We start from the raw sequence: 27,421 nt of genomic DNA on the forward strand, positions 1-27,421 counted from the left end.
GTGGACTTCGTACTTGGCTAATGTGGATACTAGAGGGGATGAAGAGCAAATGAGGAGAGAGAGATTGTTGAAGACAGATTCTTACTTGATCAGAATTGACAGCTGAGAAAAGCAGTTTCCAGTCTTTTGTTTTGCTGCACTACCTTTAAATACTGGGCATCTTACTGTCTCGTGAGACTTGATTGAAAGTCCCTGATACATAACATAGCACCTTAAATTCAGAAGTTCATATTGAACTAGAAGAATGAAAAAACTTGGCAGAATTTCAAGCAAGGGTTGCCTGATAAGTAATTACTCAGTGGGTAGAACTGGGATCAGAAGGCTGCACTGAGAGCTAACCACATTGTGGTCAGTGTAAGTGCATGTTCTTACCTGATTTCCAACAAGAAAGTCACTATGGCAGTACAGTTGACTGCTTTCACAAGCCGTCTGTGAGTACTGAAGGAGAGAGTCCCCTAGGAGCACGTATGGCTGCCATTTAAAAGGTTGAATCAGCCTGGCCGGGTGTGGCTCAGCGGTTGAGCATCAACCTAGGATCCAGGTGATTGGGGTTCGATTCCTGGTCAGGTCACATGCCCGGGTTGTGGGCTCAACCAATGAGTCTCTCACTGATGTTTCTCTCTCTCTCCCCCTCTCCCTTCCTCTCTCTGAAACCAATAAAGATATATTAAAAAATAAAAAAAGGCTGAATCAGTAGTTCAATAAACACATGCTTAGAGCTTTGTGTCTACATGTTGATAATACTTGGTGGGCAGCAGACAGGTAGTGGCAGTCAGTACCTCTGTGCACTGGGGATGGAGTGAATTTTATGGGCTTTCTACTGCTTAATCAGATTGCAAGTGGGCAACAGCAGACAATGAGATTTAATTTTTGTAGTTGGTGGCATTTCTTTGATCCACCTCTTGTTTTTTCAAGTCTTAGTGTTGTATAGGGATTGGGGTAGAGGTAAAATGAGTCATGATGCCTCTCTGACCTTGTTGCTTTCATCCTGGAATGCATAAGAATTAACCAAGGGCCTCCCACAGCCCTTGACTTTGGGCCCAATCCCCTCTCCACCAGTTGCAGTCAAGTTTTGAGATCCCTAAAAGCAAGGGGGCTGGTTTTGTTTTAATCTTTACCCTTCTGGCCAAACATATGAGTGCTTGTTGAATGAATAAGCCAGCCGCATTCACTGCTAATTCCATTGCTTGCATCGGAGGGATTCCAGTAGTTAAACATGTTTTTTTATTAATCCTCACCTGAGGATATTTTTCCCATTGCTTATTCAGTGGGTGGGGGGAGGGAGAGAGGAGAGAGAGAAACATCAATGTGAGAGAAAAATCGATTGGTTGACTCCCTTGAGTACCCTGACCCTGGCTGGGGATCAAGACTGCAACCAAGGTACATGCCCTTGACTGACAAAGAACCCGGGACCCTTTGGTCCGTGGGCTGATGCTCTAACTACTGAGCAAAACCATCTAGGGCCAGAGAGATTTTTTCTTTGGAAGGATGGCTACATTAAGGTGGCAGAAGTGAGGTAGGTTTCAGTGCTTTGGTGAAATACATGCTAAGTAGCCAACCAACAACCCAGGAAGAGACAACAGGGAGAATGAATGGAGCACATCTTCTGGCCTGAGACGGAGCTGCTTGTGGTCCAAACCATGCTTTACCCCCTTCTGTCTTAGTTTAATAGGTACTATCTCATAAGGCTATTCTTAATATATTTCAAGTGCTTAAAAGTGCTTGTCACATCCTAAGTGCTCAATGTTAGCTACTGCTTTCATCTTTGGGATACGTCGTGATACATTTGCTGCAATGAGGGAGAGAGGGTCTAGGGCAATTGGAGACAGTCCATTGGGGTAGAATCCCCCAATACACGTGTACTTGGAGGTGGTTCCACTTTTAACCACTTGGTTAGTAGGACTGAGAGCCCCTCCCAAGGTCACCCAGTGTTGATGGCTGAGACACCCTGCCTTCTCTGGGCTGAGTTCTTCCCATCAGTCACCGGCTGACTTAGGGCGTTGGAGTCACCTTAAGTGCCCTTAATTTGTCTTCCTGGCCTTGGGTCCGGAACAGGGAAGGGCTACTGAGCAAGAGGCTAGGGTGCGTGCACCCTCGGACCTGGGGCGAACTCCTGCCAAACGGGTTTCCCTGTCCCAAGGGGAAGCGCTCACCCGGGAAGCAGGGCCCCTGGCTCCCAGGACCCTCCCGCGCTGGGCCGCCCCGCGGGAAGGGGCAGTTTCCCCACCCGGGACCGGGCGGGGCCGGAAAGGGCGGGGCCGTGCCCGCGAGGAGGGCGCGGGGGGCGGGGCCGTGCCCGCGAGGAGCGCGCGGGGGGCGGGACCGCCGGGCTGCTACCGCCCCCGGGCGGAATGTGGCCGACCGTGGCGGAGGCGCCGCTGGAGCCGGGGCCGCCGGCCCGCCAGGTTGGAGGCGGTTCCAGGCGTGGCACCGATGGAGGTCCGGGGGCGGCGGCTGCCGCGGCGGTAGGAGGCCGGCCCAGCCCCTGCGGCCTGGGGCGGAGCTCCGCTGATCCCGCGCTCGGCTCGGGCGCCGAGGGGGGCGGGCGCCTCGGGACTCTGCCCCCGGCCGGCATGGAGCGGTGGCGCGGCCGGCTGGCGCTCGTGACGGGAGCCTCGGGGGGCATCGGCGCGGCCGTGGCCCGGGCCCTGGTCCAGCAGGGACTGAAGGTGGTGGGTTGTGCCCGCACCGTGGGCAACATAGAGGTAAGGCCTGGCCGGGGAGCCGGTTGCCCGGGAGGCGTCGTTCTCGCCGGGGTAGGGTCCTGGTGGGGGCGGGGCAGTGGCCGGAGCCGGGCGGTGACGCTGCCCTCGCTTGCGGGCCACGCCGGGGCCATTTGCTGCGGGCTTAGGGACTGGAGAGGCCTCTCGGGTGCCTCAGGGCAGGCCTCTGCCGTCGCTTTTCCAAGTGCCCTCTTAGAAGGGGCCTTTTCCTCTGAAGCCCCACCCCACTGTACCAAAGGGCCGGCTCTGGCATCTTTCTCCCGCTCCCCTGCCTGCCTGCTCGGGCGGGCTGAGGAAAGGGGAACCAGAGACCTGGGAGGAGGGAAAGAGCTTTCTGGGCTCGGTGGCTAAGTTGGCGACTGGATTGGTTCCTCTGGTCCCCAGACTGAGCCCACAAAGCCAAGCAAAGAGCAGAAGCTAGAGGTTTTGATGGTGCTCTCCCCCCCCCATCTGAGGTTGGGGTTGAGGTGGGAGTGGAGTTTTTCTGCAAAACAAAAACAGGCTACCCTCCCTAGCCCCCCAAATCTGAGGGCTAACCCCCTACCCAGTGGGCATAAAGGGCTGACAATAGAATATTCACAGGTAGGCCTTTCTCCAATTTCCCTGTCCTGGGTGGGACTGAGCAGGTGAAGGAGGGCATTGAGCCCGCGAGCCTGGACGGGACAAAGCAATGTGGACAGGGAACTCCCGGTTTCCTCTAAAAGTGGGGCTGGGGATCAAGTTGTGAGCAACAGCTCAGAGACAAATGAAATGAAGTTGGCCACGTTGGAGCGTGGAAGGGGAGGAGAAATTTCCATCATAGTTCATTGCATTTGCCGGGCAATATCCCTCTCAGGGGTTGGGCTGGTGCTTAGCTCCAGGGCATTATCTTCACCAGCGGTCGACATCCCGGGGCAGGGAAAGGGTAAGGAGGCCTCAGGTGGGGGCAGAGGGAGGAGGAGTACAGGAAGGAGGGCTGTCCCCTCCCCTGCCGCTGACCAAAGGTATATTTTATAGCCTCCTACATAGTCCCAAGGTCACCTGGTTACACCATTGCCCCACTCTGCCCTTCCGTTTCTCCTGAAGTTTAGGAGCCTTGTAACCTAGAGGACTAGGCCAGGGATAAGACCAGTGGATTCCCTAATTCTAAAGCCACTCTTGCCTTCTCTCCCTACTGCCCCTCCCCAAAACTAGCCAGGAAAGGGGGCTCAGGAGCCCGAAGGGAATCCCCAAGCTGAACACTTAGCTCCATGGTGACTCCTTTAATGAGGAGAGAGTGCCTGTGCTGTGAGGAGACGGACATGATTTCAGGTCATTTTTGAGGACAGGTGGGGCAATCAGAAGGCAGTGACAGAGAGAAATACATTTTTCAGTCCCTCTATTCTGGCTTCCCTGTGGGGGCTTTGAGTCTGGAGGAGGAAGGGAAAATTGCCTGCCAGGTGGGGAGAATTCCAGGTTTCCTTGCCCACAGTCTGCTTTTATTGATGGATTGATCGATATTAAAAGTTTAAGTTCTGGCCTCCTACAGAGGGCAGCCCTATTTCCTGAGGTGGTTGCGTGTAAGTAAAATTGGGTGAAGGGGGGCTTCTGAGTCCCAGAAGACTATACCTTTTAAATTTGGAAAGTTAAAGCAGAAAAGAATTTCCTAGGTCACCTGATCCAGCCATTTATTCCCAGCTTGGTTTGGGGGGAGGGAGGCTGCAAGGCCAGGGCAGCTCGCCAAGCTGGCTTTCCTCTAGGGCACCCCACACCCTCAATCCTCTCCCTCCCACACATGTACATAGTCACCTTCATGAGACTCAGGTGCCCAGTCACTGGCCTCCAAGGCTACATGGCTTGTTTCTCCTTGCTTCTGAATGTCAGCTTTCCTTACAGTCATCTCAGTGGCTCTGCTTTCTCAGGTCTCTCTCTCTCTCTTGGGGCTCTTCAGTGTGTTGAGGACCCTGGCAATGCACAGGGGGTGCCAGTATCCCCTGCCACCCGACTTGCCTCATAGTCTCCAGAGAAACTTTCTCAGGACAGAGAAAGAATCTGTCCTGACTTCGTGACCCTTCCGATAGGTAGGGTGAAGGGAGACTGAAAAGTATGTGTGAGAACTCTGAGCCACTGGCTGCAATTTGTGGAGGGAGGGTGATAGTTCAGACATAAGCCCTCCTGGATGAGGTGATGGGAGAGAAGAGATGGAAGCCCTGGCATAACCAGCTTAGTGGTTCTTGGAACTGGCGGAAGAAGTATGGGGTGGGGTGGGGTACGTCTTACCTATGAGCAGAGAAGGTGTTCCTATTGGGGGAGAGGCAGAAAATAAATATCACTCCATTCCCAGGGTCCCTAGCCCCCTTCTTTGGCCCCCTCAGAGCTCCAGCCCTTCTTTCTTCTTAGAACTGAAGACTCGTTTATCTGTGAGGTTCCTCCGTGGATAATCTCAGCTTTCCCCTCCCTCACTCGAGCACTGTCATCCCCTGGACTTTGACCAAAGAGGACAAGCTTTGGGGATGGGCAGTCCCAACATCAGTGTGACCAAAAGGTGGCCACCAAATGAGAGAGTTCTATAAGTGGTGACAGTGGAGGGAGGTTGTCTCTGGCTGGGGAGGTGTGGGAGTGAGCAGCTCACCCCAGTTAGATCCCTGTTGGGTTTCATAGGAGCTGGCTGCCGAATGTAAGAGTGCAGGCTACCCCGGGACTTTGATCCCCTACAGATGTGACCTGTCAAATGAAGAGGACATCCTCTCTATGTTCTCGGCTGTCCGCTCTCAGCACAGCGGTGTGGACATCTGCATCAACAATGCTGGCTTGGCCCGGCCTGACACCCTGCTCTCGGGCAGCACCAGCGGTTGGAAGGACATGTTCAATGTAAGGGCTGCTGATCCGGAGTGGGGGCTGGGAGGATGGCAGGGAGTCAGGGGTTTGAGAACCAGAGCGCTGCTTGGGATAGGACAAGTAGCAAGAGGGAGCTTTGGGTTCCTACCTGGGACTGTCCCCTTGCTTCTTTCCCTGCCAGAGTGGACGAATGGCCATACCTTTTCCATTCTTTACTTTGAGGCCCTGGGCACAGATCTTAAAGTCTAGGCTGAGCCCTTCTATTGGAAGAGAGATCAGTAGGGGAGAGAGCTGCTGTTTATTGAATGTCCTCATATATCAGCGCAGTGTGGAGTGCTTGGGGACATGGTCTTATGGGAAGAAAAGGAACCAAGAGACAGGAGACGATGTTCTTACCCAGCCCTGCCAGTACCTGTGTGGCTTTAGGCAGGTGGTTACCCTTTCTGAGCTTCAGTTTTGTTACATTTAAGTGGGATGAACACACCTATACCATCAATATCTGGGGTCACAAACTCCAGTGTCTCCTGCGGCCAGATAGGTACATAAATGATGAGGCAGGTCAGGTAGGGTGTGCGGTAAGTGACAGAGCACACGGCCATGTACAGGGACAGCCACTGCTGAAGCCCAGTGTCACTGCTGTAGGGCAGTGCGTGGCCCAGTGTGGCCAGATCTTATTTCTCTGAGAGGAGAGGGGAGCCTGGATTTTTATGTGACACTCATCCCTCCCATTCACTGAAACTTCAGTTCCACGAGGGCAAGGACTTTGGTCTGTTTTATTCTCTTATAGCCTCAGCCTGGAAACACTCAATAGATATTTTTTGAGTGAATGAAACCTTGTAATGAATTTAAAATGCTTTAAAATGAAGTGTGGCCCAAACACACAGCCTGCAGGAACTGGGTTTTCAACTTCGGGACTGTATCATGGGGCAGTATTAGGGTGTGAAAGTATTCTGAGAAGTTGAAAGCAGTGTGTAAATGGGATGTGTCTTTCTCCCCACAACTGTTTTCATATCTGCTCACAGTAGCTTTAGCACCTAAGGGGTGCTTAGGCCAGGAAATGAAACATTGAAACAATGAACAGTGAAAGTGAAGCACTCTCCTTGCCCTCACTGAGCCTTCTGGAAGATCTGAGTTGTGGTCCTCACCTGCAGTGGGTGGGTCTCTCACCCCAAAGAAACATTGATGTGAGAGAGACACGTCTTATAGATGGAATTTCAGCTTGCCTGTCTATAAAGTGAGGGCCTTGTATTAAATCCCCAAGGCCCCATTCACCTTGAACATTATGTAATTCTATTGGGATCATCCTATGAGGCATCTTCTCCACTCCCGTCCCTAACCCCCAGACCTAGATTTTACTCTGCCGACCTCAAGGGATCTGTTTCTCCTGCTCCTTCTGTCCTCAGGAGCTGACTTCTCTGCCCCACAAAGCCACCTTGCTAAGAGGGCCAGAAACAGGGCTGAAAGCCTCCTGTGTCCTTCTGTGAATGCCAAGGCAGGTTCACACCCAGGGTGTTCTGTCCCGATGCCTGGCTCCGACACCTGATAAAGAGAAACATCTAATCTCCCAGCCAGTCCTCTCTCTTCTGGAGAGGCGAGACAGGAAGACCTGCTAAAAGCTTTATCTCTGCTTGTCCTCCTGGGTAAAGCTAAGGGGTGGGGCTGGGCAGGAGCTTTAGAGTAGGAACACTTCTTCAGGCCTCAGTTCCATGAAAGGTAGGGATTTGGGGCCACCTCTGCTGAGCAAGTAGGAGTGGGCAGAGAGGGGCCAAGGAAGGCAGAGGCCCCCACACCCTTGGGAGGTCCCCTGCCGTCCTGTGACAAGTTACTTCACCCTCTTAAGAGTCTCTGTGCCTAGTCCTGTAGATGGGACAAAGCTTGAAGGAGAGTCAGGCCTTCTCTACTGGTAGTCTCAAGGGAGGGGACGGGACAGGAACAAATAGCGGAGTAAGGTGGGGAGAGGCTAAGGTCTGCTTGAGGAGAGAGATTTTTAAAGCCATTGTAGGAAGTTTAGGCTGTTTAGAAGAGAGCAGGACCAGGGCACTGTCCCAGAGAAGAGGAGGGTATTTGGGGAAGAAAAGGAGACGGTTCCCTGAGGCAGATTCTACTGTTTGCAGTGGAGGCAGCCAAGACATGGAGGGTTCCTGGGTCATGGGTGGGGCTTGGGGGATTTCCATGCCTGTTTGCAGGAAGTTGGGGGTCACCCAGGGAGAGAAGCTGCCTCTGATGCCCGCTGGGGCTGGTGGCTTTGGGGAAGGGACACCTCTACAGCAAGGTGCCCTGAGTCCGTTGTTGGTCTCTGGTAGGACCTAGACACTGTTTTGGAATGCCCCCCAGGGGTTCTCTGTGGCTCCATCACCTGCTCAGATGGGCCCAAGCTGGAGACACCCCATTGCCCCCCTGGCCTGCAGGTGAATGTGCTGGCCCTCAGCATCTGCACGCGGGAAGCCTACAAGTCCATGAAGGAGCGGAAGGTGGACGACGGGCACATCATTAACATCAATAGGTGAGACAGCTGGCCGAGGGCTAGCGCGCAGATCAGCACTCACCCTCCAAGCGGGTGATCTGCTGTAGCTCATTTGACCTCTTGGGACCCGTTTCTTTGGTAAAGTAGAGATTTAATACTCAGTTAACACCCAATGGCATGATTACGGTGAGGGAAAGAATAGTGTATGTCAAGTGCCAGCCCTGGTTGGCTGGAATGAGCGGCTCAGCCCCTTGTCTTTGCACCAGAAGCCTGGGGGCTCTCCTGGCACTGAGGTTCTCCATTCCTCAGGTCCTGGAATGAACCCCACCTTGTGGTACAAAGAAAGACTACACAGTACCATTGTGATACTCTGAGCAGGAGGACATGGTCCCTGCCCCCAGAGATGGTCCAATTGAACCATACCAATGGACGTGCAGAGGAAATCGAGAGATTTTTGACAGCCTGCATGACCAAGAGAGTGGATTCTGTGGTCGGTGTAGGGAAGATGCCTAGAAGAGTAGGGTTTTCAGGAGCTGCTTGAATAACAGAAGCTAGATTAGTGGGCCGCAAGGATGGCCTCCAGAGGTCCCCTTTTGGAGGCTTCCCTGTAGCATCTAGATGGTGGGGTTGACTAGTACAGCAGGGGTCACTCCTGGTCTCTTGGGAGCATCACTCTCTTCTTTCCCCTTCCCTCCCTCTACCCAGCATGTCTGGCCACCGAGTGTCGCCCCAGTCTGTGGTCCATTTCTATAGTGCTACCAAGTACGCCGTCACTGCACTGACAGAGGGACTGAGGCAAGAGCTTCGGGAGGCCCAGTCCCACATCCGAGCCACGGTGAGGGTGTGGCCTGGCCCTGGTGGGATGGGATAGGCACAGGCGCTCTCCACCCCCACACATACTGCCCAGGGAGCCCATGTCCAGGGTATGCCGCTTAGAACCCCTGCCAGCATACTGGCATAGAGCTCCTGGTCTTTGCCGCTACTTGCATGGCCCTGCTCAGTACTTGAGTCTCCTATTTCAGTGACTTTGAGGTAGGAGGGGGCTGGCAAGAGATTGTGGGAAACCAGCACAATGGCTGGAAACCACACTCTGGGTTCTTTCCTTGAAGGACAAATGACCTTGGGCAACTTATTCAACCTCTCCACGCCTCAGTCTTATTTGTAAAATGGAGATGATGATAATTTATCAGGTTATAAGAGAACATTTTGTAAAACATTTACCTGGCTTATAGTAAGGGCTCTGTAGATGGTAGATATCATTGTGATCATCACCAGTGGCAGCTTTGGAGCAAGGAGGCAGCTGTTGGACATGGGGCAGCCATCCCTGTGAAGCTGGGGCCCTGTGGCTTCCATCCTTTCTCTCCAACCTCCCGAAGGCCTGGCCTCTGATTGGGGTGGGGTTGGGGCAAAGCTCAGCTCCTGAGCAGGCCCTCTCTGTTGGCCCAGTGCATCTCTCCAGGATTGGTGGAGACACAATTCGCCTTCAAACTTCATGACAAGGACCCTGAGAAGGCAGCTGCCACCTATGAAAACATAAAGGTGGGGCCTACCTCTGGGCTTGGCAAAGCCGCTCATTCTAAATGAGGGCAGAGGGAAAAGAACCCTGGCCTTCAGACCCCATCCTTTTGGCCAGCCTGTTGCCCCTCCTGGAGGGTTGGGGTGGGAATGTGGAGGCTGGAGAGGACCTCAGTGGTGGGAGGGAACTTGGATTCATTCTGTCCTCATGTCAATCCTCCTTTCCCCTGGTGCTCTCAGTGTCTCAAACCTGAAGATGTGGCTGAGGCTGTCATCTATGTCCTCAGCACCCCTCCACATGTCCAGGTAAGTCTGGCATTGGCTGTCTATCCCATGGAGAAGCCCAACCATTCCCAGAGGAGGAGACCAGGGAGGCCTTAAAGGGGGCGGACAGAGTGTCCTGGCTGCCTCAAGCCTTTGTGCCTTCTGCAGATCGGAGACATCCAGATGAGGCCCACGGAGCAGGTGACCTAGTTTCCTGTGGGGAGCTCCTTCTTCCCTCCTGACCCTCACGGCTTGGTTTAGGCCTCTGGGTTGTAGGTGTTAATTTCTGGACTCCTGGACTCCACTTCCTTTCTCCACCCCTACCAGGGGTTTGAAAATTTGCCTTAAGTCTTTTTTTAACTTGTCCATTTGTTTCCACCACAAATGTGAAAAGTCGACTGGGGAGAGGAGGTGGTGTTCCTAATTATTTCACCGGTTAACTCATTCTTGGTCCCCTTTTTGGGCTCCTTGGCCTTTGAGTGCCATCCTTGGTCTCTTCCCTTTGACTTGGGGAAGGGCCTTTGGCCTGAAGGGTGGCTCCCCCTATCTTCTTGCACTCCACCCCCTGTCACTCAGGGGTGAGGTAGCAGAGGGAAACCCTCACTTTTTATCTGAGTGGTTATCCAGGGCTCCAGCTTCCTCTGCTCCCTGCCCCACTGCCTCCACCATCCCTTCTCTTCCCTCATCCCAGTTCTCCAGCCTAACTGTGGCTTCTTGGCCCCTGGTGGGGGTCATCACTCTACTCTGTCTGTGGCAGCACAACACCAGGACCTGCCTCCCGAGTGGATTTCAGTGTGATAATTAAAAAAGAAAAATTGTAACAACTGACCTTGGCTTCATGGATGTCTTTCAGTTCTTCTCCTTTCTCTGTGATCAGGGGTGGTTGTGTTAGAATTTCTCCCAGGTCAGTGGGAAGTGGGCAAATTTAGAGCCTCACTCCTGGAGTGTGAGTTACCTTAGGTAGCAGGTGTGGGCTTGGGTTGGGTCCTGGAAATGGTAGGAGTTTGCCAGCCAGAAAAGAAGAGATGTTCGGGGCTCAGAGGCCAGAAAGAGCATACAGTGTGGGAACGGCATAGAACTTAGTGCAGAAGTGAGATGGGGCTGAAGAGCCTGGATCCCTGGGGTCTGAGTGCTGAGCAAGGAGTCTGGCCATTACCTGTGGGCCAGGGGCATCAGTCGGCTTGTCAGCAGGTGCAAGGCAGGCACAGAGCAGTCCCTCAGAGAATCAGCCACCGCAGGATAGGAAATTATTGCTGAGTACTGCTAACTGGTACTGAGGGTTTGACAAGGCAGAAGTGCAGGGGAGGGGCTGGATGCAGGAGAAGCTTCTGAGGAAAATCAGCATCCGATGGGGAGAGAAGCACCACGACTGACCTGGTTGAACACATCCCCTTAAAGTGTTCTTAGCAGGTGCCTGGGTGAATGCGACCTTCCAGCTTCCTGGGACCTCGGAAGGGCACAGAATGGAGGCCGGAGCAGGGTCAGCTCAGCTCTGACCGCCGCCTTCCGTGCGGCGGCGGTCTCTGCCCAGCCAGCCCTGCAGGCGGCGCTGTAGGACTGCCTGGCAGCCGAGCATGCGCGACGTGTCGCAGGGCAGGGGGCGGGGTCGCACGAACCCGGAAGCGGAGCGGCCCACGTGGGGGTCAGGAAGGAGGCGCTGGTGGGCCCGCTGCCTGGTTTTAGGCGATCTTCAAGCTGCGAGTCCGGGCTGTGCATTTCTCTGAGGAGGCGGGGTGGGTGCGGCCGTGGGGTCCCCGTAACCTGTGTTCGGGGCCTGGCAGCAGGCCCCGCCTGGAGGGACAGCTCTTGAGGACGTAGCGGGGGGCTTCGGCCATGGCGCTGCTGTCGGCCCTCAGGGGCGCGACCGGGCGCTGCTCCGGTCACTTCGCGCGTCATTCCGGCCAAACGGCACGACCCGGCGGAGAGGAGCTGAGCCGCCTGCGACTGGATGACCTGGCGCCCGCCCCGCGGCCCGCCGGGGGACTGGAACTTCTGTTCGGCCTGTCCCCGTGTCTCCTGGCGCTGCGCGCCGCCCGCCGCCGCGTGGCGCGGGTCCTGCTGCAGGCCGGCGAGTCCGGGGCGCAGGGAGAGCGGGCCGAGCTGCTGCGCGCGGCCGAGGCGCGGGGCATTCCGGTGCTGCGGCCCCGACGGCGGAAGCTGGACGCCCTGTGCCGCCACCAGGTCCACCAGGGCGTCTGCATGGAGGTGAGCCCGCTGCGGCCCCGGCCCTGGACAGAGGCTGGCGAGGCAAGGCCAGGAGATGACCCCCAGCAGTTGTGGCTCGTCCTCGAGGGGCTCCAGGACCCCCGGAATCTTGGGGCCGTGCTGCGCTCGGCTCACTTCCTCGGCGTGGACAAGGTCATCACCAGCCGCAGAAACAGGCACGAACGTTCCTTATTTCCCGTGTGCCCCAATTTCGAGGCGAGTTTTTAAGCACCTTGACCCTTTGGTAATCCCTCAGTCGGGCCTCCCTATCGCCAGAATTCTCCTCTCTAACCCATGGGGGCTGAGGGAAGGTAGGGCACCGGGCTTGACATTACGCAGCCTTACACGGGGCATGGGGTGACTTGCAGCTGCCCGCTCACTCCGGTTGTCAGCAAGGCCAGCGCGGGGGCGATGGAGGTGATGGATGTGTTCTGCACTGATGACCTGGACGGTTTTTTAAAGGTAAGGGCCCGGGGGTGGGGGTGGGGGTGGGGGTGGTGTGTGTGTGTGTGTGTGTGTGTGTGTGTGTGTAAAAGAGCAGAAATGAGCCAAGTGTGTGTGTGTGTGTATAAAAGAGCAGAAATGAGCCAAGCTCAGCCTCTCAGGGCACTTAGCCAGCAACTGATGGAGGAAGGGGGAGAAGAGAGCATGTTGGCATCACTTCCTTTGTCTCCCTAAATCTCTGGGAAGAGGGAAGGATCCCACAATTTTTAAAACCGTAACTGGAGCAGAATCTGAAGTTGGAAACTTTCTAGCATCAGTCCCTTTACTGCACTTCTCCAGGCATATCTCTTTACCCCTGCTGCAAGTCTACCACAGGCCTCATTACCTACTAAGTAGGTCTTCAGTAAACGTGTCCTGGGTTCCTCCAGTAGGGGCATGGCTTGAAAGGCTCTTTGAACAAGGACTAGCCTGTGCCTTTCCCCTTTTCCCTCTCACACACACAAAACAACCCCCCAAAACCCCCCAAAAACAACTACCCTCACCACCAAAAAACCTAAATTTGGGGGGCAAGCCTAAGTAAAGAAACCCCTCTGCTGTGCTTCTCTTGCCGGACACAAGGGGGCAGTATTGCCCTGCATTTGGCAGCTCTCCTAACCATCCCCCAGGTCTCCCAAGTCTCAGTCCTTGGATCTCTTTTCTATACACACACACACACACATATAAACACACACACATATATACTTATTTATTTTTGGTCTCATCCACTCTCATGGCTTTAAGTAGCATCTATATTTGAGTGCCTCCCAAAGGTATATCCTAGGATGAATCTCGCTCCTAAACCCCAGAATCACGTATCTAGTTGCCGCCTCAACAGCTCTCTTTTAAAACAACTAGCAACACTGGTGTCAAAAAAGCAATGTAAATTATAGTTGATGGAATTTTACAAAGCTACTCAATGTCCTCAACCCAGAGTGATTCCAATATGAATAAATAAAAGCATCTCAAAGGGGTTATAAAACAAAGCAGCTCTCTTTTGCTGTCTAATGGGCATTTCAAACTGAACATTTCCATAGCTAAGCACCTGTTCCTTCTGCAGACCCAGCTCAGTCGATGGCAACTCCATGCTTTCAGTTGGTGATGCCAGAAACCTTGGCATCATCCTTGGTTCTTCCTGCTCTCACACCCATTCCCATCTGTCAGTGCTTCCTTTTGGTTTTACCCTAAAGTTATTTCCATATTCTCACCATTTCTTCCTATCTCCACTGCTACCACTCTGGTCCAAGCCACCATCATCTCTTGCCTGTATTATTGTGAAACCTCCTAACTGGTCTTGTGTCTGCTATTGGCTGTGAACACAGCAGGCAGAGGGATCCTGCTGCAACAGAAGTCAGACCATATTATTGTTCTGCTCAGAACTTTTCAAAGCCTTTGCAGTTTCTCTCAGTATAAACCAGAGTCCTTCCAGCGGCTTTTGAGGTTCTACCTTATGTGGCCCTTTGTTCCCTCTCCTGTCTCTGGCTCCCTTCCTTCCCACTGGCCACCTTGCTGTTCTGTGGTTCTTTCACACACCAGGTAGGCAGCCACCCCTCAGCCTTCACACATACCGATCCCTGACTCGAATATTGTTCCCCCAGCCAGATGTCTACACAGTGCTTCCTCATCTTCCTACACTCAGTGGTTGCTTCAGTGAGGCCCTCCCTTGGACGAGGCTGAGATTTGGGCCTCTTTTTTTCATTGCCCTAGCTCCAGTGCCTAAGACAGAGCCTGCCCATTCTAGGTGCTTCATAACTTTTGACTGAACTGAATGGCTCAGTGAGGGAATGAATACAGGATGGGGCAAAAGTAGGATTATAGATCATGTGGAAAATAATACAGTAATTAATAAGTAATGATACAAGGATAAACTTTTGTTTTGCATACTCACAACTGTAAACCTGCTTTTGCCCCACCCTGTAATAGGCAAGGTTGGGCTCCTCCTTGGCCAGGGCTCTGATGGAGGTTTGGTGAGCTAGAATATGATTTCTTCTTTCCCCTTTCAGGCCAAAGCCCGGCAGGGCTGGCTCGTGGCTGGCACCGTGGGCTGCTCTGGGCCTGAGATTTCCCGGTCCTCTGAGATCCCCATCACTAGTTGCTTGGAGTTCCTCTGGGACCAGCCTACTCTCCTAGTGCTGGGTAGGTAGATGTTCCTGCTTTTCTGTGCTCAGACGTTCATTTCCTGAGTGCCTGCCTGTCCAGCTGTGGCGTCCCTAATCCTCTGCCCCCATGCTCTGTAGGGAACGAGGGCTCCGGCCTGTCCCCGAAGGTGCAGGCCTCCTGCCAGCTCCTCCTCACCATCCTGCCCGGCCGGCAGCTGCCTCCTGGACTGGAGTCCTTGAATGTCTCCGTGGCTGCAGGTGAGTTTACTCTCCCTTCTCTTTCTCTGATCACACGTGTTGCTGATTCATCCTCAACAAGTGTCTCAGTCATTCTGCATCTCCATTGCTTTCTGTGCCAAAGGTGGAAAGTACATTCTTTTGAGGATGAAATGATGGAATGCCTGGCACATGGTCCTTCCTCTCCTCGCTTCTCTTCCCTATGTCGTTCTTTCTGCCTTTGCAGGAATTTTTCTTCACTCCATTTGCAGCCAGAGGAAGGGTTTCCCTGAAGAGAGGAAGAGAGCGCAACATCTCCAAGATCCCCGAGAACTCTCAGCCATGGCTCAAGGGCCCAGATTGCCTCAGCACCCGGGACTGTCCTCAGGATGAGAAAAAGAGAGGCTAGACGGGGCTGACTTGGACTGTTCGAGATGTGTGTGCTGGATGGCAGGGGATAGGTTGCCCATACATCCACACGTTCCAATATGCCCGACCCTCCTGCCTGAGTGTGCAGGCTCTGCCTATTAGTCACTGTCTTGGGAAGCAGTGAGCTTTGCCATGGAGACCAGAGGAAGTCGGCCTCCTGTTTTGAGTTTGGACTTATAGTTGGAAATGGTAGCCTGTTAATTTCTAGGATGTGCTAGTTCAGAGATTCTGTCCGTTTCCTCCCAGGTCCTGCCTCCATCCTCAAGGCCAGGTCCGGATGAAGCCGGGAGGAGGGACATCAAGGGGAAGTCTAAACATCAAAGGGAAATTGGGTAGCTCTGTCCAGGGATCCTGTTCCTCTTGAACCAGTGTAAGAATGTAGAGGGAGGCCCGGGGCTCTTTGTGGGCCAGAAAGGTGCAAATCCAGGCTCAAACCCTGCCCCACTGCGGGGTGTGGGGATATGTGGGGAGCCTTCAGCGCTTGGCTTCATCTTTAGGTGCCTCAGGGCTGTTGTGGGCTCCTCCCTTTCAGGGTTTTTGTGAGACTCAAATAAAACCTCACCTGATCTCCAGCAGGCACTCAACCGGTGGGCTATTCTGTTGATTCTTCCACTAGGTGGCAGCCTTGCCCTTTGGTCCACAGTCTCTTCAGGAAGCTCTTGTAGCTACCTGGGGAGATTGGCTATGGCCCCCAAGAGGCAAGGGAAAAATTATTAAACACTTCCCACCCCACTGGTCCTCCAGTCCCCCTGACTGGTGAGTTATCAGTGAGTCCACCTACAGGGAAGGAATCAGTGAAACCTTTGCTTTGGGTGCATGTCTGAAAGCACACACCAGGCGACCTTTCACCTGTCCCTAACGTTCTTTAGAAAATGCTGGTTCCAGCCCTGGCTCCATGGCTTCCTACCTATGTGGCTTCTCAGTCTCCATACCTATAAAATGGGGATGGTGCCATTGACACCCCCTCCAACTGTCTCTTCCCCAGCAGAGAAGTTGTAAAATAAGATGAAAGCATGTCAGGAAGTGTTCTGTAAACTAAAGAACTGCACCCAGGACTAGCACAAAAAAAAAACCTGCTGTGATGGTTCAGTTTATGCATCAACTTGACTGGGCCATGGTGCCCCGATATTTGGTCAGATATTCTGGGTGTGTCTTTGAGGATGATTTGGGGTGAGATTAACATTTAAATTGGTAGACTGAGTGAAGCAGATTGCCCTCAATGTGGGTGGGCCTCATCCAATCAGTTGAAGGCCTAAAAAGAACAAAAAGCATGACTCCCATAGAGAATCCTTCCTGTCTTTTGGAACTGAAACATGGGTTCTTCTGGGGCCTCTAGCCTGCTGGCCTTCAGGTGGGAATGACAGCATTGGACTCCAGCATGCAGACTCCTCCTGCAGATTGTGGAATGCCAGCCTCCATAGTATGTATATGTGTGTGTGTCTATCTCCCAATGGTTGTTTCTCTGGAGAATCCAGACTAACAGACTTGATGAAAATAAACTCGGGTTTCCTGGAGTTCCTTCCATGTAGGGGCACAGAATGGAGTTTGGCTCTCTAGGACCAAACCCAGCATGGAAACTAGAATTTAGGGTTGGGGGTACTCAGGACCCAGAGCCCCCTCTCCTGCCCACAGACTCATCTGTGGTGTCTGGAAACCTATCTGACCTGCTTTGGGCATGTTACTCATCAGCTTCCTGGGTCCCTGTGCTCTGGGCCATATAGAGGGGTCACTCTCCCGGGCTAACAGCCAGGCACAGGGGCTCCTCCCTGCCTCATCCCCTGGGCAGCAGGCTGACTGGCTTCTGGGGAGACAGGTTCACTTGAATCAGAGGGAACTGAGGCTGTAATTACCTGCCATGCACACACAGGTATGTATGTATGTCTGTAGCTAATGTCATGCAAACCAGGCATCCTTAAGACAAAGAGGAAACACCTGAGGTCCTAAGGCCAAGAATGAGGTTGATTCTCCTTGGAGTGGCCTCTGGTGCCTGATGCCACTCCAAGATTGTTCCCCAAGTGTGGTCAAGTTCACAGGAGCTGCAGTGGCTGCGACTGGGGTGTGAAGGAGCTGGGTGGGGTCCATCCCCTGTAAGGCAGGGTCAGGATGAAGCCAGGAGGAGGGAATGGTGGTAGAGAGCACGGCCCTGGCTGTTAAGCAGTCTCTGTGCCTTGCTGATGGTGTAAATGTGAACATGTCCCTTAGCTTTTCCAAGTCTTATTTTCCTCACCTATAAAATGGGGATAGCCATGCTGTCCACTTCCGAGGATGGTGGTGCAGATTAAATGAGATGCATGTGAAGCCCTCAGCTGGTGCCGGGAGGGTGGCAGCTGCTCTCACAGCACCCAGGGGCAGGCCCAGAGGTCAGGGCACCGCGCTCTGCTCTCCTACGAACCTGGCCTCAATTTCCCCATAGGCTCTAGGGCCCCTTTCAGCGGCAACATGCAGTGATTTACCTCTGAGAACCGCTGGAGGGATTTGGAGAGAGGAGGGTTGAAATGACATTTGCAGGGTCCTCCTCTGGCGGGGCTCCAGCCAAGAGGGGAAGGTTCTCTGAAGGATTGGTGGCTGGCTTGATATTTCCAGGGCAGCTGAATTGTGGCCAGCACGCCTGCCATTTTTTTTGGCAGGAGGCTAAATTGCCAGTTTCCCCCCAAGGCTGGGGTCCTAAACTAGACACCCCCTCCCTCTCCTGCAGGGCCCGGCGTCAGGGGGGCCTCACAGTTTGTAAATGTAATCAACCTTGAGGTCTCGCCTTCCACAGGTGCAATTAGCAAGCCCATCTGCTAATCCCTGATTAATGATGTTTACAAACACGGGCTCCGCTCGGGACGCTCAGCCGCTCCCTCCCAGGCCAGGAGGCCGGGTCTTCCTAGCACACCCCAAATGTACTCCCTCAGTCCTCCCAGCCAACCCCCTCTGCTCCCCCTTCCCAGGCCGCCGGCAGAGCTGGAGGCCCCTCCCTGGAGCCCCCGCCCCACTCATTGCACCCGGGGAAGGAAACGCAGGGAGCACACAGGGAGACTGCGAGGCGGCGGGAGGGCTAGGACCCTGCCCTTCCCTCTCAGTTCTGAACTTCCAGGACCGTGTGGGCTGGGAGTGCTTTATTCACCCTGCCAGCTGCAGCCCGGGTGACACACACGCCTCCCTTTGTGGAGGTGTGTGCCCACCCCTAGGGTCCCCAGGGTTGGGCTCCTGGACCCATCCCCAGATGCGAACATTTGCACCCCACCTACCTTCCTGAGGACCTCGGTGGGTCCATGTTAGAGGCACAGGAGCACAAGCATTAACAGAGACTTGAGTTGGACAGTGCCAGGTCGAAATGTTAGCTCTGCCTCAGGCTGCTTAATCTGATTGAGCCTCAGTTTCTTCAACTGTAAAATGGAGATAAGAGCACTTAGCACAGTGCCTGGGACACAGTAGGTGCTCAATAAATGTGAGTTTTTTTATTGCTGTGAAAATGATGATGATGAAAGGAGGCATCTGAAGCTACAAAGATGCCCAAGGATTTCCCCTCCTCTCCACCCCACCCCCACCCCCTCTCTGGGGAGGAGGGCAGGTCCCAGCTCATTACTGGTGGGGCTGGGGTAGAGGTGTCAGATTGGAATCACTCCTGGGTCTGTTCGCAGCTTCCCTGTTTCATTAACACCTCCCTGCTTGGTCTTCAACTCATCCTGCTGGGGGAGGTGCTCCAGAAAGTTCTGACTACCTCCTTTCCAGCCCAGAGCTCAGTGCTCCTCCTAGGTTTGAGCTCAGAGTGCCCACAGAGAGGGTTTTATGTGGGGAGAAGTAGCCACTGGCCAGGAGGATATCGCTGTCCCCTGTCCCCAGGGTTGGTCCTGGAAGCCTGGTCAGGTGGCATAACACCTGGGCTATGTCTGGCTTTCCCCTCCCCGGTCAACCTCACCCAGAGGTTCCAGACGCCTGTCCCCACTGCTTCCCAGCCTGGCTGCCTCCTCCCCTTCAAGTCAGCCTGACCAGCACGGTCAGCTCTAGCCCTGACCCACCTCTTCCCAGCTGGATGACCAAAGCAAGTCGCTTGTCTAGGATACTCAGTTGCCTCTTTGGGGCTGGGGATGCCGCTACCTAAGCAGCATAGCCCAGGGCCCGGTAACCTGTAAACCCGGCCACGGAGCTATTGTTGTCATTTTACAGACACAACTGCTCTCAATTATCTTTTTAAACCACAGAACCTTGTTTAACCAACAGGGGTCGGGGAGCAGGCCAGAGCCCCAGGACCAGTCGCAAGTTCAGAGAAGCAGGTAAGGGCGTGAGCTCTGCGTGTTAATTGTCCCAGTTTCTTCCCCAGTCTGGGAGAAGGAGCAGGGCTGGTCGCTGAATTACGACCGTGAGGTTTTATACCTCGGGCTCTGCAGGGCTGCTTCTACGCGGGGTTCCCCTCCACGGCGCTCCAGGAAGCGTTCTTATGGAAATGCCTTGTCCTGCGCCCGTCCCTGCCGAGGTGCCCTCTCTGTCACAGTATTCCATTTCAGAGGACACCCTTCACCAGCTGCCGCGGGGCAGGGAGGAGGGGCTGTGCCCAGGCCCCTTCGCCCCACCTGGTTCAGCTGCCCAAACTCGCCTCTCTCTGCCTTCTCCCTCCACCTCTGCACCCCTATTCCTCAGGCTCCCTGCTTTTTTGCTGAAGTTTGTAGCGTCAGAAGGGAGACTCCAGGAAAAGCGGCACCTTCTGTGGTTTATCTGCAACTCAAAAAAAATATCAATGGGCCAAACAATTTCCTTTAGAAAAAAGAAACCAAGGCAGAAATCAGCAGATGAGGGAGGTGGTCAGATGCTGGGCGGGGTCCCTTCTTGCAAGTAGCCTTCTGGCCCCCTGCCCCTTCACCTTCCCCTTGGCCCCCACGGGCCTCTGCAGGCACATATGCCCCATCCCCCTCTTTTAGACGATCAGGGTGTGAATTAGCTTGACTCATTTTATATTCCCAGGTCCCAGCACAGAGCCAGGCACATCCTGAGTGTTTAAAAAGGGTGAATGAACAGCACAGCGAATGGGCCCTGAGGTTGGAGACTAATTGCCTCCCCCTCCTCTTCACTGTAGTGGGCTGGAGGGGCGAATCTCTCAGCACATTTCCAGCTGGCCCTGACCTTCAGCTTTCCGAGGAGGCAGGACACAGATGATCCCCCAGCCACAGCTGCTCTTGATTCTCTGAAACAAAGGAGCTAATGGAGGGCTGAGAGGCTGCTCCGGAGAACCCATCGGCCCTCACCCTGCTGAGGCCCATCTGCATCCAGGCCTTGCACAGATGCCCCTCCTACAGATGGGGGTACTAGCCACAGGCCAGGCACGGCAAGGGGCTGGATCTTGTTTAAATCGGAGCCCTGGGACTGACACACACAGTCTCACTGTGGTGGGTGTGAGTCCCAGAAGCTGTGTGCTTGGAGCAGGGTGCTGCTGCTGGTACTAACATTTATTATGACTTATCACGTGCTAATAGTTGTACATGGCTCATCTCATATAATTCTTACGATACTTTGGGGTAGGCACTGTTATTACCGTTGGCTTAGGGATAGGAATCAGAGGCTAAGAGGGGTTGAGTAACTTGTCCAAGGTCATGCTGTGGCAATCGGAAGGGTTTGGGAGGGAGGGAGGAGAGAGAGAGGGTGGGGAGCTGGGTTTGGAGGAAGGGAACCTCTAGTCCAGGAACTGGGAGACCTGCTGAAAAGGCCCAGCCACATCTGCACCCCCACCCATCTCCCTACTCCTCTCCTGAAGCATCTAGGTAAGCTCTTAGTGGGCATCCCGGGGGGGCACCTCTACCTGCTCCCCACTCAGCTGTGGGTGGTGTGCCCAGGTTGGGAGGCCAGGGTGACAGCTCAGGGCTGCTGTGGGATCCAGCAAAGGGCCTTACCTCTCAGAACACCAGACTGGGTTTAAATCCTGGCTCTGCTCCCACGTCTAAAGTCTCAGGCCTTGGTCAAGTTTTTTAACCTCTGAGCTTAGTTTCTTTCTTGTAAAATGGTGCCCAAACCCTCTTCTTCCCAGAACTGTGCCTGCCTCTTCCTTCTGTCTTCCTCAGGGGCCTCCTCTGTGTCTGTTGCCCCTTTGCCCTTCCTACTCGGGTCCGGTGCCTCCTCTCCCTCTCTATTCTGCCTCTGTTTTCTGTTTATCTCTGTCCTGCCTGCCTGCTGTGGCCGGGTCACTGGGGGCTCCCTGTTGCTCCTCCCTTTCTGGGGCCGGGTCCCCACAGCCTGTTCTGTCCCTCACCTTGCCTCTCCCCTGGCTCCTGATACCCCAGGGGCTGATCGATGGCAGCCGCTGGTTATCGATTGCGGTGGGCATTCAAGTGTGGCTGCCGGAGGCCGATATTGACCGACAGAATTGGTGCCCAGGCCAGATGCAGTGGCAGTTGGGGAGCCTGGGGCTGCTGCTGGGGAAGTGGGCTCCCCTCTCTTCTGCCAGGACCCGAGAGTGGACACTGCTACAGATGAAAGTGGGGGTGGGCCAGAGGGCCTCTGAGGACAGAAGGCCAAGGCTTAGTTCATGCTGTCATTTAACAAGTATTTATTTAGCACCTACTATATGCCAGCTGGGGATATAGCAGTGAGCGAGTTACAAAAATCAATGAGAAAATGCTCACGGCAAACTTGTGAGTCAGAGTCTGTCATTTCCTTGTTGTAGAGTTGGGGAGACTGAGGCTTGGAGACATTTGCCCCAAGTCTGTAGAGTTGGGACTCAAACCCAATTCTCTCTGACTCCAAAATCATTGCTTTTTCCTTCTTATTGGTTGCTGTCAACCATTTTTAAGTACAGTGCAGTAGCTAAGTATATCCCCATTGCTGTGTAACAGATCTGCAGGTCTTTTTCATCTTACAAACCTGAAACTCTAGACCCACTAAGCAACAACTCCCCATTCCTCTCCTGGAGCCCCTGACAACCACCATAGCCTCACCAGGGAAACAGAGGGGCGCGAGGCTGGCAGCCAGCGTGGAGGGGGAGAGGGCTGGGGGAGCTGCCTGCTGGAGTGCCCAGCCTGCTCTGGCTCTTCAGCATGGCAAGACTCTGGATATGCCACTGATTTCTGGGGAGTGAGCAATTCCCTATCTTGCTGCCTCCACCTCCTACAGGACTTGGACAGAGGGGTGTGTGTTTCTTTTTTTTAAATTCTCACTCGAGGATAGTTTTTTATTGCTTTTCAGAGAGCGAGGGTGAGAAACATGGATGCAAAAGAGACATCGATTGGTTGCCTCTGGCACGAGCCCCAGCCAGGGCCGAGGATTGAGCTTGCAACCAAGGTATGTGCCCTTGGCTGGAATCGAACCCGAGACCCTTCAGTCCACAGGCCAACACTCTAACCACTCAGCCAAACTGATCAGGGCATGGGGTGTGTGTTTCTGTGTGTATGTCTGTCTTTGTATGTCTGATTTCGTGTGTCCATGTGACCATGGGTGTCAGTGGTATGTCTGTGTGCATCTGTGTCTATTTGTCTCTGTATGTATGTATGTCTAAGTGTGTGTGTGTGTGTGTGTGCATGTGTGTGTTTGCATGAATGCAGTGCAGGGGTGGTGGTGCTTGCCTTGCAGTTGAGCTCTGGAAAGGGCTTGATTTGGGATAAACCCAAGATACAGTTGTCTTCCAAAGGGCCAAGGGCTAGGTAGGCCCTGGAGGAGCACAGGCTTCCCTGCCCTCTCCCATCCGCTCTGCCCCCCTTCGTCATTGTGAAAGTGGACACCTTGCTGACTTTGTTGGGCTGTTAGATTTGGGGTTTTGGGAGCTGGTGGAAAAGATTTGCAACCTGATGTTGGGGTGGTGGGGCATGAACTCCTCCCCTGCCTCCAGTCTCAACTAAGAGCCCCAGGTGGCTGTGTTTAGGGTTGAATGGACATATCTTCACCTGTGAGTCTGGAGAGAGTGGGCTGGGAGAGAGGATTGGGCAGGGAGGGTGCCAGGGAGGGTGTGGCATGGAGGGAATTCCCGTCTGCCTGGGCCACGTTCCTAGAGTAATGTCAAACAGCAAGATCAGCCTCAAGGGGCAGAAAAGTGACAAATGGGCCCTTTGGCCTTTGTGGGGTGAAGTGGCTTACGGCCTGGTTGTAGGCCTGGCCACTTGCTTCTAGCCTACAGGACCCGCCTTCTAAGCTCTGGGACATAGCTGAGGTGCCCCAGGGAGCGGCCTTGATGGAGCCCCCCACAAATGTGGGGGTGGATGCTCTCTAGGTATGTGGCCTCGATGAAGCCTCACCCACTACCCCCCCACCCCTGCACAGGCGTGTCACATAAGCTCACGGATGTGCATGCCTGTTCTCCCGAAGGCCTCTGCTGGGGAGCTGGGAGCAGCTCCCCGGGTTCTGGGGACAGGCCAGATTTATGGCACTGGGAGAAATATTTAGGCCTGAGACAGTTTGGTTGTGTTAATTATGGAAATCTAAAGATAATCTATATTTAATGCTGAATTTTGTCAAATTTGCTAAAGAATTAGGGGCGCGTGTGCAAACAGTGACACTTCAATGAAGAACAAGGTGCAATTAAACCCTGAAATTTACGGTGGAGTAACTGGAGAGCATGACAAATACAGTTGTCAGCGGCAACTAATTAGGGGTCTGCTCGAGGTTTCTGGGCTTGATTAATCTCGCCTGGATGCTAACAGGCTGCGGGCGGCTGAGAGCCGAGCCCCTCCTCCTTCCCCCCTCCCCGGAGCACTGGGGGGTGCGGGTGGGACCCATGGTCCACCCTCTGTGCGGCCTGGTCTGAAGGGGGACGGGGCACCACAGCTCCTTCGCTGGGACCCTCCCCTACCAAACACGGCGTGAACCCCTTGAGCCGCCCATCCTGGGGTCTCACTGGTTGGCAAGCTCTTCTTGGGGTCTCACTGAGGCTTGTTGGGATTGGGGGAGGGAAGATTGGAGGCTGAGATCTGGGGTGTAGCTGAGCCTCAGTGGTCAGGTTTGTTCCTTGACTGTTGACGTAGCTCAGCCAGACTCCCACCGCCAGGCCTGTGAGAAGGGGCTCAGAAAGCCCCTGCTCTGACCCGAGGTGGGCCCCATGCACACCCCTCCTTGGCCACCCCCCCCTCCTCCTTCCCTCCCAGGCCTCTGCTGATCTGTGGCCAGGCCTTAGCACCCTTGATTCAAGTTTAGGCCTGAGTTGGGCTGTTACCTGGCTAGAGTGTGGCCAGCACCCTGGGCACTGCTTGCCGGGCTCAGCTGTGAAACTACAACCACCCTTTCCTCTGTCTGTCTGTCCGTCCCAGGAGGCTTCCTCAGACCTGCTGCCCTTGTCATCTTGAGGAGGGGTCTCTGTATGACTAACCAAGAGAAGGGAGTGAACCCCCCCAGGAATGCTCCCCTCCACTGCCCACCCTCTCCTCAGAAGCTCTCCTGCCTGGCAGATCCCCCACCTGGGGTCACCTGGGGCAGTGGGGCATGGACCTGTCCTGAGCAGATCCTCTGTTGTCTCTTGCCTTTGCTCAATGTCATCTGGCACAGGACACAGAGGCTCTGATTGGCAGCCTCAGATGAGGTTGGTGGATCTAAAACGGGAAGTTAGCTGACCTGCTTTTTGTGAATGTCTTAGAAACATCAGAACTCTCAAAGCACAAGTGCATGTGAGTGTGTGTGATGCGAGGCTGGGCCCTTGATGTGGCTGGTCAAGAGGACTGCTGGGAGGGGGACAGGGGCCTCCAGAATGCCTCTTGTGGTATCCGAGACAGAGAGTTTCACCTCCTGGGGGAAGGTGGCGCTGCTTCCTTGAGGCCTCAGTTTCTCTTCCCACTTGTGGCCCGAGTTTCTTTGGAGTCAGACACACCTGGACCTGTGTCCTGGCCCTGGGGATCCTGGGCTGTTCTGGGTCAAGTCTTGGTTTCCTTCTTGTGGAACAGGGAGAATTACTTCAGGTTGCTTGCCTCCACTGTCACGAGGACCTCCTAAAGGGCTAGGAGCTGAGCAGGCCCTCAGTAAAGGGAGCTTTTTCCCTGCCCCCTCTTCCCCTCCCTTCCAGTCACCCCCCCCCCTCACCGTTTCAGGGCACTTGTATACTTTTTAAAAAATCAGTTTGAAGGCTTTTATTGAGGCCATTTCCATGGTCTGAAATGCCTTCTCCCCCACTCCCATCCCCATGTTCACTTTCCGGGAGACTCAGCTTAAGTCTCACCACCTCCCGAAGATCCCCCTGATGCTCCTGGTGGCACCTGGAGGACCCCCCCACCCGGTCTGAATTCCCTCCTGTTGCACAGTTGTCCCTTGTGGCTGTGTCATGCTCCTCCACCAGAGGGCAATAGATACCGTAGGCACCAGCATTGGCTGCACCCCTCCTTGGGCCTTCCTCTGCCACGCAGTCTTCAGGACTCTGGGGTTGGAGGATTTTGGGGTCAGAGAGTGCTTTGCTCCCTTTTCTGCAGAGCTCACACCCTTTGAAATTAGGATAAAAATGGCAGAGCTAGTGTCTTACATTTGGACACTGCAGCAAGTTTACCAGTCACCATTGGCATCCCGGGTCCCCGGGGCAAGGCCCATTTTACAGATGGAGAGGCACATGTTGGTCACTGCACAATCTTGCGCAGACTGCAAGTCACTGGTGTAGGATGCATGGGACAAACTGAGGTTTGGAGCAGATTTGCTGAGGGTGACGAGGCCTGAGAGGGGGGAAGTTGGGACTCAGCCCCAGGCCTTTCTGACTTCTAGGTTAGCAATTTTTCCTTCACAGCAGTTTTTCTGATGAATCAAGACCCTGGTCTAGTCTCTCCCTGTCCTTGTCACAGCCCCTGGCTCTGATGTAACTCCAAATGGTGCCTCAGGCTTTAGACCGCAGCCCCCAAATCCTCAAGTGTTGTGTGTCTGTGGACAGATCACTAGCCCCTTTGAGCTACATCTTGCCGTCAAATGGTCGGCAGACACTTAGTCCCTTCTTTGCAGGGTTATGATGGGATGAAATGAGATGGTGAATGCAGAAACCCCTCTCACCTACAATGGACCCCCTGAGAACTTGGGCTGGGGTCCCCCAGGGACTCTTGGTCTGCCACTCGGAGCTCAGAGGGGGAGTACAAACACCCGGAGGTCCCCTTCAGCCCCTCTGGGGGAAGGAGAGAGATCTGGGGGTCTCCTTTCTCAGGAGCCTCCAGCCCTTGCTGCTGCTGGAAGTGATCGGCCCCGTCTCCATGGCAACATGGGCAGGCCGCCTGCAGGGCCTTTCGTGCCGGTGCCATTGACCTCACTTAGGATGATTACCTTTTGGCAAATAAAATAATTGTGTTAATAAAGAGGCTGTTCGTCCCTCATCCCCCACCTGATTGGCCTGTTCCCCATCCCTACCCTGGAGGAAAGAGATGTCCCCCTCCTCAATTACCCCTGGCTCTTGGATGCCTTACTCTTAAATAAGTTGTTGACTGAGACCCTGACTGGCTTTTAATTTTTCCCAATTTTAACCATCTCCCATCTCCCATCTCCCCATCTTGCCTTCTGCCTCCCTGCCCCAGTGTCTTTGTTGAAGTTGCACAATTGGGATGATATTGCTCTTCCTGGCTTCCTCCAACATGGCTTCAGACACCCATTGGGCCTCCCGGGCTGTCCTAATAAATTCTGTTTATTGAGGTCCCACTGTGTGTTACACCCTTTACAAGTGTCTTCAAAAATGTCCTTTCTTGCCTGGCCGGTGTGGCTCAGCAGTTGAGCATCAACCTATGATCCAGGAGATCTTGGTTCATGTTCGATTCCTGGTCAGGGCACATGCCGGGGTTTTGAGCTTGATCCCCAGCAGGGGGCGTGCAGGAGGCACCTGATCCATGACTCTCTCGTCACTGATGTTTCTATTTCTCTCTCCCTCCCTCTCCCTTCCTCTCTCTGAAATCAATAAAGACATATATTTTTAAAACAATGTCCTGTCTTTAGTCCTTGTAATAACTGTGCAAATTAGGAGCTTCAATACCACTTTACAGAGCAGGAGACTGAGGCGCTGAGAGAGAACATGCATTTAGTCAGGGCTAGGGACCTGGGGTGGGCCAGCCTCTGGTCTGGAGAATGGGCTCTCCTGACAGGTGTGTCTGTTTGACCTGGGACCTGTAGTTTAGCTGTTTGGTCAATACCCACTGGCCGTTGGCTTGGCACTGGGCTGGGCTTCCAGAGAGGAACAGGGCCCCGGGTTGGGGGGAGGAGATGGACATAGCCACAGAAAACGGACATGCAAGATGCAGTGTGACCAGTGTTCTGAGACCAAAGATAGGATGGAGACCGGCTCAAGGTGCTGTGGAAGCAGATCCCACCCCAGGCGGTTACGGGGCCTC

The 27,421-nt window shown here is 54.1% G+C and overlaps 2 protein-coding genes across 3 annotated transcripts; both read left to right on the forward strand.

Annotated features, from left to right (window-relative positions):
• The first annotated feature begins 2,319 nt into the window (after positions 1 to 2,319).
• DHRS11 (dehydrogenase/reductase 11) lies at positions 2,320 to 10,590 on the forward strand. Of its 2 annotated transcripts, XM_081161533.1 has the most exons (7): positions 2,320 to 2,705; positions 5,343 to 5,552; positions 7,928 to 8,022; positions 8,689 to 8,818; positions 9,430 to 9,522; positions 9,739 to 9,804; positions 9,931 to 10,590. In XM_081161533.1, the coding sequence occupies exons 1-7, from the start codon at positions 2,352 to 2,354 to the stop codon at positions 9,970 to 9,972; spliced, it is 990 nt and encodes a 329-aa protein (XP_081017659.1). In that variant the 5' UTR covers positions 2,320 to 2,351; the 3' UTR covers positions 9,973 to 10,590. The 2 variants fall into 2 exon arrangements, with proteins under 2 accessions (XP_081017659.1, XP_081017660.1); XM_081161534.1 differs by lacking the exon at positions 9,430 to 9,522.
• Positions 10,591 to 11,372: 782 nt separating this feature from the next.
• MRM1 (mitochondrial rRNA methyltransferase 1) lies at positions 11,373 to 16,714 on the forward strand. Its single transcript, XM_081162423.1, has 5 exons — positions 11,373 to 12,143; positions 12,336 to 12,429; positions 14,451 to 14,583; positions 14,685 to 14,804; positions 15,010 to 16,714. Exons 1-5 carry the CDS (start codon positions 11,596 to 11,598, stop codon positions 15,153 to 15,155), a joined length of 1,041 nt encoding a protein of 346 aa, XP_081018549.1. The 5' UTR covers positions 11,373 to 11,595; the 3' UTR covers positions 15,156 to 16,714.
• The last annotated feature ends 10,707 nt before the right edge of the window (positions 16,715 to 27,421 follow it).

The sequence above is a fragment of the Miniopterus schreibersii genome (assembly GCF_964146895.1).
Source record: "Miniopterus schreibersii genome assembly, chromosome: 16".
NCBI classification, from domain to species: Eukaryota; Metazoa; Chordata; class Mammalia; order Chiroptera; family Miniopteridae; genus Miniopterus; species Miniopterus schreibersii.